The 20,143-nt window shown below is 40.8% G+C and overlaps 1 protein-coding gene across 11 annotated transcripts in view; it reads right to left on the bottom strand.

The window, feature by feature from the left end:
• USP25 (ubiquitin specific peptidase 25) overlaps nt 1-20,143 on the bottom strand; it is a 146,143-nt gene that overhangs the window by 112,862 nt on the left and 13,138 nt on the right. For all 11 annotated transcript variants that reach the window (XR_010594388.1, XR_010594389.1, XR_010594391.1 and 8 more), the window contains one exon: nt 1,389-1,466. Coding sequence is in view for 3 of the 11 variants with exons in the window: in XM_005294638.5 (XP_005294695.1) it covers nt 1,389-1,466 (78 nt within the window). In the remaining 8 variants the exon portion in view is untranslated. Of the gene's footprint in view, nt 1-1,388; nt 1,467-20,143 lie in introns of those variants that run through there.

Raw genomic sequence — 20,143 nt, 5'->3', positions numbered from 1 at the left:
AGGATCTGGCCTTTTATTTTTAAGGCTTTGGGTATTCGGTTGTTGACATTTCCTCTAGTCTAAATTTAACCAGGAGTAACAGACATACACATACAGATGTTAAAAATACAGCCCCCCCACACACACTTCTTTCTTCTTTTGTTTTTTTCTTGGGGAAGGAGGGAAAAGATTGTGTGTGTGTTCTTGTATAATGGATTGAAAAGTAAGCTTGAGGGGAGGGGAATTTTATTTAGTTTTATGGGAAAGAAAAGTGTGGAGGTTTATACTCCTGCCGTGCCTCTCCCTCTCGGGTCTTGTTTGCTCTGCAAGAATTTATGACAACATAATTTCACTAGTTCTTCTGTTATCACAAGAGTCAAGAGAGAGCAAATGAGGACAAAGTAAGACAGGAAGAGATCCTTATTCAATCTGCTGAAGGGTCTTGTCTACATCAGAAAAGTTGTACTGCTTTAACTAAACCAATGCATTTAACCCACCCTGAGGACGCAGTTATATTACCATAAAGGTATCTTATATCAGTACAGCTGTTCCAGTATGGAAAGGGGAATACAATATATAAATTATAAGGGTTATAACTGTTTTGACTCTACAGTCTGACAGTAGAGTAACTAATTACATAGCTTATACAAGAAAAAGCCACCACCTAAAACACCCTTAACCAACAGTTAGACTGTGCACAAACTGTGCGGATGAGGCCTGAGATGCTTCAGTTTTTGTTGTCTTCAACTTCAGTGCCTAATTAACATTTTGGTTGAATGAATATTTTGTTTAAGATTCATTCCCTGAAAACCTGCCCAGATAACTAACAGGTCCTCCAACACAACCAGGGAAGACCAAACTTCATACTCCTGATATTTCTAAGGTAAAACACACCAGGGGGAAATCAATCAATCCTCTCAGGATTTTTTTGTTTTTGTGTGCATTATAAAATAGCAGGGAAGTTAGTGATATGAGAAATGGCTAGAGAATACTTTCCTTCTTTTTAAACACAACCCACCCACCACATCAATTGATATTAATATCTAACCAGATATCAATGTTGTGCTTTCAAATTATGCAAGAAGCCGTTAATAGGTATTGTGCCATTGTTCCACTAAAAGGGAAATGCCATAGGAAAGAATCAGTATGCTACCTTTAATGCTCTTTTCTGATAGATAGATAGATAGATAGATAGATAGATGGATGCAACATACAAGCCCTACCCCCTCTGCCTCACCACCCTCTCCCTCCCCCCCCCCCCCCCCAAACTTATTTTTCACATAAGGAGTATCAGGTCTTGTTGTTAAGATCCTTAGTAGAGCTAGACAGTGACATCACAGGAGGTTAACTCACAGTATGTGCACATTCTGCTTCCCGTCAGTTAGATATTCATTAAAAATCCACCATACCTTCAAGGCCTGTTGCAGTACTTGGATGTCATTGATACCAGTGATCTCCCTCAGCTGATTCAAAAATGTTTGCTGGTGCTGTAAACAAATAAATAAATGGTCAGAATAATGTCTACATAATGACAAAATAATTGTGTTACTTTAATTTGGTCTAAAAATAGTGTACCCTTGTAAATTACAGAAAGATATATATTGTATACATATCCATAAGGAAGGAGAGTTAGCATGGGGCATCATGTATTTTAGTTTCCTCCATGATTTATGCACCTTAATTCTTACCCTTAATACATCAATAAAAAGTTGTGTGTATTTATCGGTATTTCTTTTAGAGAAATATTTTTATGCACAAAGACAGATTGCACATTCCTTTACGCATTTTCCTGCTCTCAGGCTGTGCACTCCAGAAAGCCGGGGAGCATGTGTGAAATTTCAGATTGCATCCACTGGCGCCTGAAAGAAAACCACAACTCCCGTTGGTGGCCCTTCCTATACTGCTTTTAAGGTGCTGGGGAGTAAGTAGGTTACGTAACAGAGGGACTGACTAGCTGGGTAGTTGCAAACTGTATCAGCAATGATAACCTAAACATTAGCTTTGGAGACCCAATTATCTACTGTGTGTGTTCACTGTAACCGTCCTCCCTGCCAATGCTGCAACTGCATCCATGTGAGCAGTCCTTTGCACCTGTATTAAGCCTCACTGGCTTCAAAGGGGCTCCATAAGGCTGCCATGGTCCTCCTGTATAGAGCCAATTGCATGACTGGGGCTTTAAAGTACGTAAGGAAAACAGTCAATTGAACATGCTCAGAAAGTAATTTTAACTAAGTAACTTCATTTCATAAATAATTTCTTCAGACATCACAAATGCGCTCATCCCTCAAGAATTTACTTTGCATATGCAACAAGTTTTAAATCCTAACCATTTGAATGGTCAGAGCTCAGAAATTCACCTCACTATTTTTCTCCAAGTGTGGAATTTATTTTAATTTTATTTTATTTTTGCACCAATGCACTGATAAACGCAGCTATATGGGGGTTTTTTTCCCCCCTAGTTAAAAAAAAAAAAAGCATTCCTGTGAAATAAGACAAAGCACCTGAAATCAGCAGTCTCTCCCATTTTCCCTTTTAAGTTTTACTCTGGCTCTTAAACTAACAATATCAGTCCCCTTCTAGCAACAAACATCATAACATGCAAACATCTGGTGCACTTTATATCTGCCAATATGATCTGATAATCTAAAAAAGCTAACGAAAACAAGTATTAATAACTAAGTTAAAGAAAACATGGCTTAACCTTCCCTCAAGTATGGCTACACTCATGAAGTAACTTTTAAAAATGTAGTATTTTTAGTTTCATGATAGCACAAACATGTACATTTTAAAATGTGTTTTTTTCATAGCTTTCAAAATTAAAAACAAAAAAGGTTTTTTTCCCCCCACTCATCCCAAAAAAGTATACCTTAATTCTGACAGTGTGAAAAACAGGGATCATAATAGCTCTTGAAGTTTCACTAAATCATCACAACAAAACTTTAAAATTATCGGCCACTGCTCTAAATTAACAAATTACATTTCTGATCTGGGAGAGGGAAAAGGAAGGAAATATTTACTGGCATTTGCAAGACATTTTTTCTTCCTAATGTTGTTGACCACATCCTGAAATCAAAACAGTGATTATATGTGCAAGAGAAGGTCTAGTAAAGTATAGGGGTTTGAAAAAAATGCACTTCCTATTAATGAAAATTAAATGCAGTCATTTTCAAAACGTAACAATACACGAACAGTGAGTGTCTTGCCAAGTAATTCCAAAATACTCTTCTATAACAAATATTGGGGATATGGTTACATGTTCCCTTTTCAAGTTAACTTTTTAGTAGAGTTTGTTTTTAAAATTTCACAAGATGTAGACACATTATAAAACCCATCCAAGTATTTCATTCATGCAGTACAAATCTGTACATGCAGTACGCACATTGATACAAGGGTCTACATACCATTATCTCATCTTTGTAACTAGCTGTATCCAGGACATCAAACACCATTTGGATAGTTAATTCTAAACTACTGAATACCCAAAGTAACACTACACTGAAAGGCACGATTTCATGCCCAAATAAGCCGAGATAGAAGGCCAGTTGTTCAGTATAAGAACATAAGAACACCTATACTGGGCCTGACCAGTGGTCCATCTAGCTTAGGATGCTGTCTTCCAACAGTGGCTGGTGCCAGATGCTTCAGATGGAATTGACAGAACACTGCAATTTGAATGATTCATCCCCTATTGTCCAGTCCCACTTTTGGCAGTCAGAGATCTAGGGACACCCAAAGCATGGGGTTGCGTCCCTGACCATCTTGGCTAATAGCCATTGATGGACCTATCTTCCATCAACTTGTCTAATTCTTTTTTGAACCCTGTTATTATTTTGGCCTTCACAACATCCCCTGGCAAAGAGTTCCACAGGTTGACTGCACTGTGAGAAGAAATACTTCCTTTTGTTTGTTTAAAACTTGCTGCCTCTTCATTTCATTTAGGTGACCCATGGTTTGTATGTTATGTGAAGGGGTAAATAAAGCTTCCTTATTCACTTTCTCCACATCATTCAGGATTTTACAGACCTCTATCAGAGCTCCCTTAGTCATCTCTTTTCTAAATTGTACAGTCCTAGTCTTTTTAATCTCTCCTCATATGGAAGCTGATCCATTCCCTTAATCATTTTTGTTGCCCTTCTCTGTACTTTTTCCAATTCTCATACATCTTTTTTTGAGACAGGGCAACCAGAATTGTATAGTGGCATTATGATTATTATGTCTTATTAGCTATCCCTTTCCTAATGGTTCCTTAAAAAAAAAAAAAAAAAAAAAAAAAAAAAAAAGAGCTAACGAACACTGCCACTACATACTGAGAACAATCCAAGACACCTCCAAAATCTGAGTGATAATAGCTGGTTTAGACTCCGTCATTTTGCCCAGATACTTGGGATTATGTTTTCTACTCTGCATTGCTTTGCATTTATCAACATTGAAATTTTATCTGCCTCTTTGTTGCCTAGTCACCCAGTTTGGGGAGATCCCTTTGTAACTCTTCACAGTCAGCTTTGGAATTAACTATCTTGAGTAGTTTTATACCATCTGCAAACTTTGCCACCTCACTGATAAGCTCTTTTTTTTCCAGATCATTTATGAATATGTTGAACAGCACTGGTCCCAGTACAGATCTTTGGGGGGCCTGCTATTTATCTTGCTCCAATGGGATAACTAACCATTTATTCCTCCAATGTGATAACTGACCATTTATTCCTGCCCTTTGTTTCTTATCTTTTAATCAGTTGCTGATTCACAAGAGAACCTTCTCTCTTCTCCCATGAATGCTTATTTTGCTTAAGAGCCTTTGGTGAGGGACCTTGTCAAAGGCTTTCTGAAAGTTCAAGTACACTATATCCACTGAATCACTCTGGTCCACACATTTGTTAAGCCCCTCAAAGAATACTAAGATTTCTGAGGCACAAGTTCCCTTTTCAAAAGCCATGTTTACATTTCCCCAACATAGTGTTTTCATTTAGGGGATCAAATAATTCTGTTCTTTACTACAGTTTAAAAAAAAATTGTCTGGTACTGAAGTTAGGCTTACCAGCCTGCCAGGATCACCTCTGAATCCTTTTTTAAAAAACGGCTATCCTCTGGTCATCTGGTATAGAGGCTGATTTACGCGATAGGTTACATACCACACTTAGTAGTTCTGCAATTTCATATCTGAATTCCTTCAGAACTCTTGGGTGAATACTATCTGGTCCTGCGACTTTGATACCGTATTTTCCGGCGTATAAGACGACTGGGCGTATAAGACGACCCCCAACTTTTCCAGTTAAAATATAGAGTTTGGGATATACTCGCCGTATAAGACTACCCCTCTTCCAACACACACCAAAAAAAATTTAAAAAAACATCAGATTTGATTTCAATATGGTAATTTTAATTCAAATGCTTATGACATGCAGGTACTTAGCAGGAAAACTGTCACTTATAAACATAAGGCTGTTTGTCATCAAACATGTAAACATAAAACAGTGCAAGTGGATTAAACTTTTCCTAATTCACTCTAAAGCTGAAAGGAAGGATAAGACAATAAACCCATGGGAGCTGCCATGCTGTTTGTTTTCTAAGCTGTCAACCAAACTGGAACTGATGATGATAGGAGGAAGATAACAAACAAGAGAGAGAGAGCAAGTGCCGGGCAAGTCCCTGGCGAGTTTGCAACGCCCATCATAACTGCAAGCTACGGTATTTTTACAGGTTTTGCTGGCGTGACAGTTTCCCTTTAAAAGCCTTCAAAATCCTCCTGTTCGTCATCTGATATCATAAGTACATCAATGACATCTTGTGATACATTTGTAAGGCAGTCATCGTATGGATCGAATTCCGTATCAGATGGTGTGGTCTCAGCTTCGGCTTCCTCTTCATCTTGCCACAAGTAGTCGTCCTCCATACCATCTAATGAATTTGATATGCCACACTTCTTGAAAGACTTGATTACTGTTTCTGCATCAATATCATTCCAGGCTTTTATGACAAACTTACACAAAACATCCAACTGTGGAGCACGCATGTTTCCTCCTTTTGTGAATGACTTTTCGCCGCTAACCATCCATTCATTCCACTGTTCTTGAATGCGATCTTTAAATGGCTTGTTTAGGCACACATCCAGTGGCTGTACCAACGATGTCAATCCTGCAGGAATAACTGCCGCATCTGTGTTTAGTCTTGCAAGCATTTGCTTGGTGCTGGGAGTTAAATGAGCCCTGAACATATCCCACACCAGTAGACTACATTTTTGAATAAGTCCACCTGGTCGCCTGCTCCATACATTATCAAGCCATAGCTTTACCCCTTCTTCATCCATCCAGCCTTTTTCATTCACATGTACAAAACTTGAATTTCAGCATTGTTTTTCTTTTAAAATTAATCATTGGTCTCAGTTTGGCGCCATCAGCTGTGCATCCTAGTACCACTGTAAAACTGGACTTCTCATGTCCTGTTTTAATTAAAATTGTTTTTTCACCTTTTTGATGGACAGTTTTATTTCCAACCATATCAAAATTCATTGGAGTTTCATCCATATTTCCAATACTACTTAACGCATAGCCATGTTTAGTGCGCTGTTGTATTACGTATCGATGGAAACTATTTACTTTGCTATCAAGATCTGCAGGTAATTTTGGGGCAATTTTCATCTTTTGCCTCAGTACCATATTATGCCTTCCCATGAATCTAGTACACCAGGATACAGTGGCCTTAAATCTGTTGCTGTGATCTGGGTTAGATTTGGCCCACTGAAGTGCAAACAAATGTATTTTATTTCGTGTCACTACATAACCGTTTTGGCGATGCTCATTCACCATGTCTGCTACATGTTTTTCGAGTTCTGGCCAATGTGGAGTGCCTCTTCTTAATGCACACTTACCCCTTGGCATACTCTTTAATGCTTTTTCATTTGCTTTCCAGTCCCGAACCATCTTTTCTGTTACTCCATATTGTCTTGCAGCAGCGCAGTTATTATGTTCCATGGCAAAGTTTACAACTTTAAGTTTGAAACTGGCTTCATATTTCTTTCTTCTTGCTGGTGGAGCCATGATGGGGTTTTGACTGTTGGACATTTGTATACTGTACTGTATGTACTGGTGCTATACTGTATGAACAGGTACAGATACTGGTGCTGTACTGTATGTGGTACCCAGTATACAACAACCAGCCAATCACGGCAAGCGATGTACCTTACCGGCGATTGGCTGGTTGTTGTATACAAAGCCTGCTTGGATTGGTCAGCTCTCCCTGCCTACCCAGCCCTCCCTGTCTCCAAGACTATCAGAGCGGTAGCGCAAACACGCCTCTTTCACCTGTCTGGCCCGCCCTTGTATCCTATTACCTCCTTCTCTGCCTCTCAGATCTCGCACATGCGCGCCTGCGCTGCTTCACTGCAGTCCTCAGGAGCGAGATCTGAGAGGCAGAGAAGGAGGTACGGTAATAGGATACAAGGGCGGGCCAGACGGGTGAAAGAGGCGTGTTTTTCTGGGCACAGCGCCGCTCTCTCTCTTTTTTCCATACCCCGGGCGTCCCGGACGCCTGCAGCTTGCTCCGCCCTTCACTTACACCTTCCCGGTGAGGCGCCCCCTCACCTCGTCATCGGGCGGGGATGCGGCCGCGGCCGTTTTTGAGCTCCCCCCACCATATGCGGCGACCGCAGATTCTCCAGTCTGGCTCGGAAGTTTCAGCACTCGCCCTATAAGACGACACCCGGCGTATAAGACGACCCCCGACTTTTGAGAAGATTTTCCTGGGTTAAAAAGTAGTCTTATACGCCAGAAAATACAGTAAATTAAACAGTACTATCTGTTTCAAAGCCACCTCTACTGACACCTCAATCTGGAACAGTTCCTCACATGTCACCTAAAAAAAAAAAAATGGCTCAGGTGTGGGAATCTCCCTCACATTCTCTGCAGTGAAGACTGATGCAAATAATTCATTTAGCTTCTCCACAATGGTCGTGTCTTCTTTGAGTGTTCCTTTAGCACCTCAATCATTCAGTGGCCCCACTAATTATTTGTCAAGCTACCTGATTCTGATGTATTTAACAAACCAAAAAAAAATTGTTAGTTTGTGTCTTTTGCTAGCTGCTCTTCAAATTCTATTCTGGCCTGCCTAATTCTACTTTTACACTGAAATTTCCAGAGTTGATGTACTATATAGTGTAAGTTTGTGTTACGATAGCAAGCCGGGAGCAGTTGCAAGTGCTTTGGAGAATACGATTAAAATTCAAAACGATCTGAACAAACTGGGATGTATTAGCAGGACTGTTAAAAGCAAGACACAAGAAGCAATTCTTCTGCTCTACTCCGTGTTGATTAGGCCTCAGTTGGAGTATTATGTCCAGTTCTGGGTTGTACATTTCAGGAAAGATGTGGACAAACTGGAGGAAGTCTAGAGAAGAGCAACAAAAATTATTAAAGGTCTAGAAAACATGACCTATGAGGAAAGTGAAAAAAACTGGGTTTGTTTAATGGAAAAGAGAAGACTGAAAGGGGGACATGATAAAAGTCTTCAAGTACATAAAAAGTTGTTACAAGAAGGAGGGTAACAAAATTATTTTGTTAGCCTCTGAGGATAGGAGAAGCAGCAATGGTCCTAAATTACATCAAGGGAGGTTTAGGTTGGACATTAAGAAAAACTTCCTAACTGTCAGGGTGGTTAAGCACTGGAATAAATTGCCTAGGGAGGTTGTGGAATCTCCATAACGAGATTTTTAAGAGCAGGTTAGACAAACACCTGTCAGGGATGGTCTAGATAATTCTTATGCTGCCATGAGTCCAGGGGACTGGACTAGATGACCTCTCGAGGTCCCTTCCAGTCCTATGATTCTATGGCAGCCCCATGTATTTTGCAAATGTGAGGCAACACAAAACAAAACAAAAGAACATAAAAACTGCTCCTATCTCAGAGCAGGGCCCAACTCCCTGCTCCATGTGTTGGGGCCTAGCATAAGATGTGTCCGCACCATTCACTCAAATTTGGAGTGGCCACACCTCTCATCAGGGAGGGGCTGTCAGGCTACACCTTAACAGCACTGTAAACCCCTGCACCAGGTCACAAGACCCAGAGCAGGGGTCAACCCCCGAGGACAGGAGCTATTGCTGCAGGGCGAAAGCAGTGAGGGCTCACACCGTAACCTCGCTGAACGACTTCCCAACTCTCCAAGCAAAAGACAATATATAAAAAGGGTTAGGGGAGGGATACCTCACACTAAGGCTACGTCTACACTACCCGCCTGAATCGGCGGGTAGAAATCGATCTCTCAGGGATCGAATTATCACGTCTCGTCGGGACGCGACATTTGATCCCCGAATCGACGCTTCTACTCCACCAGCGGAAGTAGGAGTAAGCGCTATCGACAGGGGAGCTGCGGAGGTCGATTTGCCGCCGTCCTCACAGCAGGGTAAGTCGGCTCCGATACGTTGAATTCAGCTACGTTTTTCGCGTAGCTGAATTTGCATATCTTAAATCGACTCCTCCCCCCCATAGTGAGGACGTAGCCTAAGATAGGAGAAATATAGGAAGCAATAGAGGCTGGGACCACTAAATTGGGATGGAGAGATGAGGCTTATTTGGGGGCTGCAGTGTGGAGTAAATTTCAAGTAGGGAACCCTAAGGAGCTAGTCAGGGTATTTTGGGATAGCTAACTGTGGCAGTGGTTGGTGAGTGTCTCAAGGCAGGTTTGCACCTGTGCAAATGTATTTATAGCAAGAGTTCTTCAACACTTCATGGAAATTCACAGGTTTTGCCCTCAGAGATGTTGTGTTTTAAAATCCTAAACCACCTGTCATAATTAAACAACATAGCAAAAACATTAATCATAAAGGGATATATGTTGCTGATAGTGACACGATAGGCAGATTTTCTAACTGTCAGCTGGAATGGGAGTAAAAAGGCAGGCTCGTTACAGATTGTTGATCTGTCAGTCACGTGAGAAAAAAATTGTGCAGTCACTGATATAAGCAAAAGAACCTGCCAAGGTACAAATGGTGAAACATTGCCAAGAAAGCCAAAGAAGAAAAAACTGCATTGGCAGACGATGCAGCTCAAATGTGTGCTAGCAATAACATCCACTAGAGAAGCCTGATCATCCTTTAGTCCAAGTCACCCGATGCGAAATGATTCAACTTTACAGCATTTTTGCCCCTGAAACCATTTAACTAATTATTAAACGAATATAAAGACAACTGGAAATAATGTTGACTTTTAAGTATTTTCCAACATACTGTTTCAAACTAGTGTCCTTTTATCCTATTTTAGGAGCTAGTGACTTTCCAAGTGCTGACTGCTTGAGGCTGGAATATCTTCCTATGATGCTGTCATAGGAAAGCATCTGGCTGAGATTTGTGACGAAAAGTCAGATAGTGCAGAAAGATGTGTCTCTGTAGTTTTGTTTAAGACATTTGGTGCTACAGAGACAGAAAACATTCGCCAGGCTAGACCTTATTTCTTGAAACTGCCAATGCAACCACATGTTCCCAGGCATTTATGGGTATGCTGAACAGCTACAACATGTAGCATTCTGATGTGCTTGCCACTGAGTGACTCAGAAGTGTATATAATAAAGTGTTTCAGTGCTCTTGAAGTTTTGCATATGAGATGTTGGGCACACAAACTCCATTTAGTTGGAAATGGATTTGTCAGTTAACCGACAAATTCAACAGTGGCAAGATTTAAGAGAGAGTTTTCATTGTCAAGACACTGAAGTCTGCCTATCTGCAAATCCTAAAAGTAAACTACCCTGAGCTGTCTTCTTTCTTATATATCCAGCAAGCAATAACCAGGTGGAACTCCAGGTTCCGTTCTGTCTTTGTTAGCTTTCTTTGATCTGAAGAAGCCAACCATTATGAAAGCCCTCCTAACGATCGTGCAAGATGTAAGTTTCTATTCAATCGTAAAGTTTCAGTGTAGCTTCGTAAAGGCACATAGTGCACAAATACAAGATTTAATTACACAATTAGATTAAACCAAAAAGCCTTGGGCACTCTTGCTAACCATAAAGTACTGATGTTCATATGAAGTGTTGTGCTATTAAGAATCAATGTAGAGGCCCCAGATGAAAACAGCGTTGCTGCTATGGAGCCAGACATAGAAAACCAAGCATCCGACAGGAAAAAGTGGCCATTCAAAACTCACTTGATAAGATGGTCAAACAAATATCAGAAAATGCAGCAATTAAATTACTGGCTTCATTTAGCTTATTGTGTAATCCACTGGAGACAGCCACATGACCAACCTAAATAAAAGTATCATCAAAGACTATTAAAAATGTGTCACTGCTAACAGATATCAAAAAGGAATGTGTGTTATTATGGTACCTGAAACTGAGCAAAAACTGTATCAGTTATACTTAAGAACAATTTTGATGGATCTAGATGCTACTGACGTACTGTTTGTGCTCATGTGTCAAAACGCCAGTTTATCCAGTATCATTATTTAGTGTCTCATGCACCCCATAGTTAGTGTAGACTGAACTTCCCCCCGCCAAAGTATACACTGATTGTAAGCAACAGATCACAAACCATGAAAAAAAAATGCAGAGTACTCTTCTATACTTGTTTTTAATTCCTAAAACCTTTCACTACCCTGGAACATTGATTAATAATACAATGGTAGTATAGCTAAACTAGGATTTATACACTGTTTTTATTTATATATAGACATCTGAGGTATTGATGTAAATGTAATAAAGAGAAATAAAACATTTTAATGGATAAAACAAAACAAATGCCTGAAAAATAAAATGAAAAAGTATAAAAAAAGAATTTCATGGGGCTCTAGGTATTAAGATTAAGGGACACATCAAATTTGAACTTTTTTTAAAACCTTCTGTTATCACAAGGCCTATTATTAATTTAAATATTGGCGGGGAAATTTTTTCTCTTTAAAAAAAAAAAAACACACACACACACTTTGGGCATTTGACAGTGGATTTAGTTGTTTACCCCTGCATAGTTTCCCCTATTTGTGTGCCACTCACACAGCAGCAAAGGACAGAAAAAAATAAAAATAATTTGAAAATGTGATTATAAAGCCACTCAAATTGGCTAGGGGTTTCCAGGACAGTTTTGTTACCTAACAAGGTGTGGGATCAAAAACATGGGAAATAATAATTACAACATAAACCATTCCTCAGCGTCATTGCTACATTAAATAGGGGAAGTTTGCAAAGGACAGCTGGGGTAGCAGGACTGGGTCCTATAGTCACTGAGATTTTTGGATGGATATGATATTACTTGTTCTAGCTACACTGCCTACTATACGCAAAAGTGGGTTTTTTTAATACAAAAAAACAGATTCCTACAGCTCCTCTTAAATCCATATTTATTCACCTAAATAAAATTTAAAAAAAATACACACATTGTTTTCAAAGTTACTGAATGCTCACAAATCCTGTGGAAAGCAATCAAAGCTAGAGGTGTTTAGCACTGTTTGTTTTGGAGTTTGGGGGGGAGGGATCACTTAAGTTCCTATATCTGGATTTAAGAACCTCAGTTTAGGTACTTGGGTTTAAATGTTTTGGCCTTTACTTATAATTAGGGCTCCATGTGTGTCACGGAGATTGCGGATTCCGCAACTTTCAGAGACCTCTGTAGGGGCCAGGGGGCTGACCCCAGGGCCGCCCAAGCAGCTGGCTCCAGGGTCCGCTGGCCCTGGGCAGCGGGCGGGCAGTTGGCCACAGCAGCCCATGATTCGCTGGCCCCAGGCAGCCGGTGCCACTGGCCCCGGGCACCCTTCACCTCACGCACCCCCACCCCAAGATATAATCACAGGGCTTTTTAGTATATATCATGAACAGGTCAAGGGCAGTGACTTTGTTTATTGCCCGTGACCTGTCCATGACTTTTACTAAAAATACCCATGACTAAATCATAGCCTTACTTATAATGGACAACACAGCTAGAACCAGTAACATCCTACCTACTGATAAAAAGATAAAATCCTTAACAACATCCTCTGTACCTATGACTAGGGCCCTATCAAATTCACTGACCATGAAATCTGCATCACAGACCGTGAAATCTGATCTCCCCTTGAAATCTGGCTATTGTCAGGGAGGGGCAGGGCTGGGAATGCTTCAGCTGGTGGGTCCTACGTGCACCGGGCTCCAGCTGCTAATCCCGGCCCAGGCTGAGGAGGGACGGGACTTCCTCTTCCCCTGCATAGGCGGCTCCCAGAGCTGGGCCAGACCCACCTCTGGGAACCTCCATTGGGTGCATGAAGCTCTGCAGCTGCTGGCTGGGAGCCCAGTTCTGAAGGCAGCGCAGAAGTGAGGGAGCCGGTCAGCCCCCGACCCAGGCAGGAGGCTTCTGGGAAAACTGGGACATATGGTAACACCCCCCCATCCAGTGACCCTCACTTCTACGCTACTACTGGAGGTGGCGCTGGCTTTACAGCTGGGCACCCAGCCAGCAGTCACTGCTCTCCAGCTCCGAAAGCAGTGCCCCTGCCAGCAGCAGCACAAAAGTAAGGGTGGCAACACAATCCCCCTACAACAGCCTTGCAACACCCTCTCCACGACCCACTTATGGGTCAGGACCCCCACCGTTACAGTACCATGAAATTTCAGATATAAACATCTGAAACCATGAAATTGACTATTTTAAAAATTCTATGACCGTGAAATTGACCAAAATGGACCGTGAATTAGGTAGGGCCCTATTTATTTACCTCCCCACACTTTACATATCCATGATGTATACACATGGATAACTTTTAGAACAAAGGGTTCTCACATAAATGGTGAGAATTTGGCAACTATTTGTACTTTAAATACATTGTTTCCTCAAAGTTCATAGTGTTCTTACTATTTAACCACAAATTTACACAGCACTTCCTGGGATTAGAAATGTCTGTTTCAGGGGCAGCTGAGAGGACAGAATGCTCATTCACTTTCAAAACTGATAGGGCTTGTCCAGTTTTGAGGCTGTCTGACAAGACAATAGCATGGAGGGTGGCAAAGGGGGAAAATTCTCATCTCAAAACAATTTGGCATTATTATATTTCTTACGTCCTCGTTCAATTTCATCTGGGGAGTTGGGGAGTAAACTAGGCAAAATTAAAACTTTAAAAATCATTTTCCTTTTTAACCTCAAAAAAATTACTATTTTTGACAAACACCTCAAAAAGATTTTATAAAACACCACAACATATTCAGCAATTACTACATTAAACAACCTTTTGTTTCATCCACTAGAATTTACTACAGGAAATTCATCCCATTCACACTCAAATGGGGGGAGGGAAGGAGTTTCCCCTGAACTGCGTGTACAGATTCACTTATTATTTTTCCATAGTTGCTTTACTATAGATTTGCTCTCCCCTATGTAAAGTAGTAAAATCACCTGTGTTCATGTGGTTTTCACTACAAATATGAAGCCTGTCTTCTCTTTCTCTATCATATCCAAATAATAGTTGTGCTTCTCCATCAAATATCTCAGAGAGATCTTTTACTTTGGTAGTTTTGCTCCATTTCCTTTAATACAAATTAGAAATCTGAACAAACTCTTTGCTGGATTTTTTTTCCCTTTTATTTGCTAAACTGCATGAGACAATAAGATACAACCTTACCTACATCCACACTCCCCTTGGCCTCAATATAGCTTTCCATTCTAGTATTAATCCTTTGTCACCATTAAAATGAGGAAAATCCATTTGTTCTTGAATTTCAGTGCTTTTGAGTACTCCACCAACATATATAAAGTATGATTACAAAAAGCAACACTACACCAGAGAAACAATGGAAAAATAACAGACAAATCCTTCGCGTGGGCTTTTGTTAATCACCTGAGATATGCTGCCCCAGTATTATTTTTCTCCGTCAACCTCAAAAAATGAATTTCCAGATTGATTTGATTACTAACAGCTCCATCAGAATGCCTAGTTTGCACAACTGTGTTAACATTTTCAGTACAACTTATTAAATACTTTGAAATATGTCCACTGAAGCTATGCATGAATGTTAAGTACTACCCCAATGGTGCCCTTCCATTTTTACTCATATTGATGCTTCCTTTGGGGGCATATCTAAACTAGAGTTTTTGGTCATGCACACATCATTGCATATTTTAGTGCAGACACTCAAACATGTGTAAATGCTACTACAGACACTCACCAATGTTTGCGCCTGGTCACAGTTCACTGACAGAAAAAGATGGCACCCAGAGTAGAGTAATTTATGATCTGGAACCAACACTGGCAAGTGTCTGTATTAAGGCTGGTCTACACTGGGAATTTACATTGGCACAGCCAGGTCTCCCAGAGGTGTGAAAAATCCCACACCCCTGAATGACGTAGTTTAGTTGACTTAACCCCTGGTATAGACAGCACTAGGTCAATGAAAGACTTGATCGTGCCTCACGAGGAGCTGGACTACCTCCACCGATGGAAGAACCCCTCCCACTGATGTAGGTAATGTCTACGCAGCAGCTGTGCTGCTGTAGCATTTCAGGTATAGACAAACCCTTAGCATTCACACATTTGAGGAGTATCTACACTAAAATAACTGATTCAGTTGAGTTACAAATATATCTAAAAATGCTAGCACAGACAAGCTATGTATCGCCTCCTCCCACAAAGCAATCTGTCTCTTTCCTCCCTGATTCCTGCACACTACAATACTCATTCTAATCCTACAAAATTCTGCTCAAAATTCACTTTGGTTTTTATTAGCCTTTCATGACTGACCTCTGTCCTGGACACCTCCCTCATACAGATGTTATTTATTTGGAATCAGTGGTAAGTATAGGCCTACTCAATTTCTTATCTAAGTTTCACATCTGCCCATATTCACACCCCACTCCACGTGTTTGTCACCCCATGCTGTATTATGTCAAATTTATGTCACTTATTCAGAGCCTGTAATTGTATCTATTGGTAGAGCACCACGTATACCTATAGTGCTGCATATACAACTGTTGAGTGTGACTACCTCGTTTAAAGTTACTGCTGTTAACTCAGAAGTTTCCTATTTTTCTGGCTTAATGCCAATCCTTTCCTTTATAATTCTGTGTGTCCATATTCCCCATCTTTGCCCTTTCCAGCCAGTCTGTGGATAAATCTCTGATAATTTTCATATGACTTTACATTGTGCCTGTTCATATAACCTTGTAGTGGGTTTACCCACGTGTGACCTCTGTTTTCATGGGACTTGGTATCAAAGCCTCATATAGAAACTTTGCATTGAACCCTAGTATAATGTTATAGCCCCTAAGGATAGAATAAGATAGAAGAAAAATGTCTTTTTGCTAGCAGTAGAACAAGATCTCTTCCCCCCCCCCCCCCGCCCCCAATCAATTGCCCTGTTGAATGAATGAGGTGTGGATGAGCAAGGCATGGAAGGCAGCACCTCCAGACAGCCTCAACTATTGGAGAGGGGCTGGGAGCCAGACCCAAGAACAATAAAACGTGTCAAGTAGGCTCATTAAAGACAAGCAGACATACTGATGGCATCTGGGGTTAGAAGCAAGCACCTTCTTTTGGAAACACCCTCTTTGCAGCATTGGGACAACACCCAGAAGAAAGCAGCACAAAGGACCAATGGACACAGACAGATTTTGAATCTGGTACAAATTTGCATGAGAGGGAAGCTGCTATAAAAGTAAGGTGTCTTGCAGAGGACCCCGGGTCTTGTCTTGTCAACATGGGAGCATTGATCCGGATCGGCAGAAGCCCAGCCCCACCCCCTCCCCCATCTAACTCACCTGGCCAGTGCAGTGAAGGGGAGCAACTATTTGGTAACAACAACAAGACAGAGACAGAGAGTGAGTGAGTGTGTGTGTAAGTAAAATATATATATCATATGCATATGATACAGTGTTAGTAAATACATGTATTACTAATAAATGTGGCGTTTTGCCTTATTCCCCCTAAAAAAATCCTGTGCAGTACTTTAAGTACAACAAGTCATCCCTCCATGTAAGGAAATTTCTAACATTATCTGGGATATACAGTCCTACTGGCTGAGCCTGGACAAGTAAAGCAGGACAGGATCTGCACTACACTTAGTTTCACACAGCTGAGGAAGATACTAAAAACTACTGTGCAGAAGTTAATCCCAAACAGTGCTATAAACTCAGATAACTTAACCACTATCTGGTGTCAAAGTTCAACTGTAATTTACACCACCATATTTCATGACACAATCCTGTCTGGATGCTTCCATTATGAGATACTGTACCGGTTCACAGGAAAAAAAATTTAGCCATGCTTTTTTTGCAGTTCCATCTCCAAATCTCTCATATATTCCTAAAGAGTTATATCCCAGCTCTACTCATGACACTTCTAATTTTAAAATTTTCATATTGCAAGTGCACACTGGTTATTTAAGACACTTCATGTGCTTTTGTTTCGAAGGCCCACAAAGACAGTTATATTCCTGGTGATGAACCAAATGGCCTCAAACATTAGTAATGAGAAGTAGGGCCTCACATAAAATATCACATTAAGCACTTTTGGATTCAACATTTCATTCAAAGTAAAGTAAGTATTCAAAACTGATTAGGAGAATTTCTTCCCTCTTACGGGACAAATACTTTAGCATTTAGCGGTGCTAGGGATATTTTTCTAAGTCACATAAAATAACAAAATACCATTCTTGAGCATGTTTTTTATCTCAAATTCCTTCAAACAATGCAGAACCCAAACCCTACTTACTTGACTCACAAGTACAGCACTATTGACTTAAATGGGAAAAATGATCAGAATAAAGAATGCAGGACTTGGCCCCCTACATTTATTCTAAATTAGAATTTATTTACTCCAATGGGAATTGATTTTAAATGCAGCTGTAGAACTGCCCCCAGCCAATTAGCTCATAAACTGGTCTCATCATGTGATGCTGTTGCTGTAATGGGAAAAATACTGAGGGATTAGAGGATTACATTCTTCTAATCTATAAAGGGGCTTTTAGTTTCTACTATAAACAAATAATTAAACAAAGATATAGGGAAATTATGCAGAATGGACACACAAAAGACCCTCAATTACCACAGAGAATGTAATCTCTGCAACGTTAATTATTTCTCCTGGGAACAGTTAAGAACAAGCCTACATCTCTGTACTCTCTGCTTTTCAACAAAATAGTAAGCTTTTGTTTACTGGTCAGGTTCAAAACAGGTGGCTTGCTTACATGACTGATAAATGAAGCCTATCCATGAAGATACTAGGTAAAACAACATGTTAATAAGCAGTAGATATTTGGGCAGATCTAAATGCTTTGTTGCTGCCGCCACTTGCTTTATTACCACTCGTGTTTTAAGTGGTAAGACTACTACTTGTATCAAAAACACAGTACTTGTGATGGCAGGAAGCCAAGGGTTTTTGGGGGGTTTTTGTGTTTTTTTAAATGCCTTCCAGAAGGCATTTAGAAAGGTACTGGACTGAGAGCCCTCACAACACAAGGCATCCACCCCCTGCATTAAGAGAACCCCCTTATTTAATGCCATAAAGTGTAACCAGTAAGGAGTTACTAAAGCAGCATTGATCAGATAAAAATAAGTTTTTTACCGAATAATAATGCCATACACTCTCCCAATATGCCTCAACCACCCCGTCCCCCCCTTGAAAGGATCACCTATGTGGCAAAAGGGGAGTTCAGTCCTTGGCTTCTCTGCTAAGACTGACAAAAAATGCCAGTTACAGTTGTGGTTTGTGCAAGATAGACATTTATCCACTTGGAACTGGCCTGAGACCAAACTTATTTCAAAGAGGCAGCCGGAGAGTCACTGGAACAACGAGTCCACAACAGCAAGGGTTGCATTCAATTTGGAGACTTTGAGGGAAAAGGGTGTTAAAATCCATTATCAATGTTTGGAGTCAACCAGTCCTTCACAAATTTTAAAGTGAAACTATCATTTAAAAAGAATTTTTTTAACATGTATTAATAAAACAGCAGATGATTAAGAACATAAGAACGGCCATACTGGGTCAGACCAAAGGTCCATCTAGCCCAGTATCCTGTCTTCCAACAGTGGCCAATGCAAGGTGCTCCAGAGGGAATGAACTGACCAGGTATTCATCAAGTGATCCATCCCTTGTCACCCATTCCCAGCTTCTGGCAAACAGAGGCTAGGGACACCATCCCTGCCCATCCTGGCTAACAGCCATTGATGGACCTATCCTCCATGAACTTATCTAAGTCTTTTTTGAACCCTGTTATAGTCTTGGCCTTAATACTGAATTAGTTTATTTTTCCACATTTTTACTGACTACCACAGTCTCTCATTTTCCCTTTGTGAAGAAATAACTGTCCTCACTGAATTTTTGTTTTTCTATTTCATAAATGTTTTTATATAGCATCCTAAATATTTTGAGCTTTGATTGCTTGGCATGACTTGTCATTTACTGTCTTAAAACAAAGCAAAATGTGAATTTTTTTTCAATTTTGTAAATTTTAATTCAACTTACCAGTGCATTAAAAAGCTGTAAACAATGAGATTTTTAAAAAGCACTGAATTAGTGAGCTTTCCAACTACAAATGTTTACCTAGAGCAGGGGTTGGCAACATTTGGCACGCAGCTCACCAGGATAAGCACCCTGGTGGGCCAGGCCAGTTTATTTACCTGCTGACACGGCAGGTTCAGCCGATCGCGGCCCCCACTGGCCGTGGTTCGCCGTCCTGGGCCAATGGGGGTGGCGAGAAGCGGCGCGGGCGAGCGATGTGCTGGCCGCAGCTTCCCGCCACCCCCATTGGCCCAGGACGGCGAACCGCAGCCAGTGGGGGCCGCGATCGGCCGAACCTGCCACATCAACAGGTAAATAAACTGGCCCGGCCAAACGTTGCTGACCCCTGCTCTAGAAATTACATAAAACATGATGCACAAAGCAAATAATTATATAGTTATATGGGGAAGGGGGAGGAAATCAACTGTTACCTAAATATTGTAAGCCAAATCATTCCCTATGTGAGAAAGACCTGTTCAGGGAACAGAAAACCCTGCAAGTTCACTAATGTGGACTTTCCTCCAAACCATCCTGGCAAGGGGCAGAGAGGGGATGTTTTGTACTCACTCTGCCTCACAAATCTCCACACAAGGCGAAGGGAGTTTGAGCCCCTAAATCTGCATGATGGCCCAGGTTCTACACAGAGCTAGGGATACATGTCAGACTATCTAAGCCCCACTTTCATTACAAGATGGCTCTGTCACGGTTCCATAGCCTAGTAATTTAGGGTACA

Source organism: Chrysemys picta, chromosome 1, assembly GCF_011386835.1.
Source record: "Chrysemys picta bellii isolate R12L10 chromosome 1, ASM1138683v2, whole genome shotgun sequence".
In the NCBI taxonomy this organism is placed as follows: Eukaryota; Metazoa; Chordata; order Testudines; family Emydidae; genus Chrysemys; species Chrysemys picta.
This window is presented reverse-complemented; position numbering and strand designations above follow the sequence as displayed.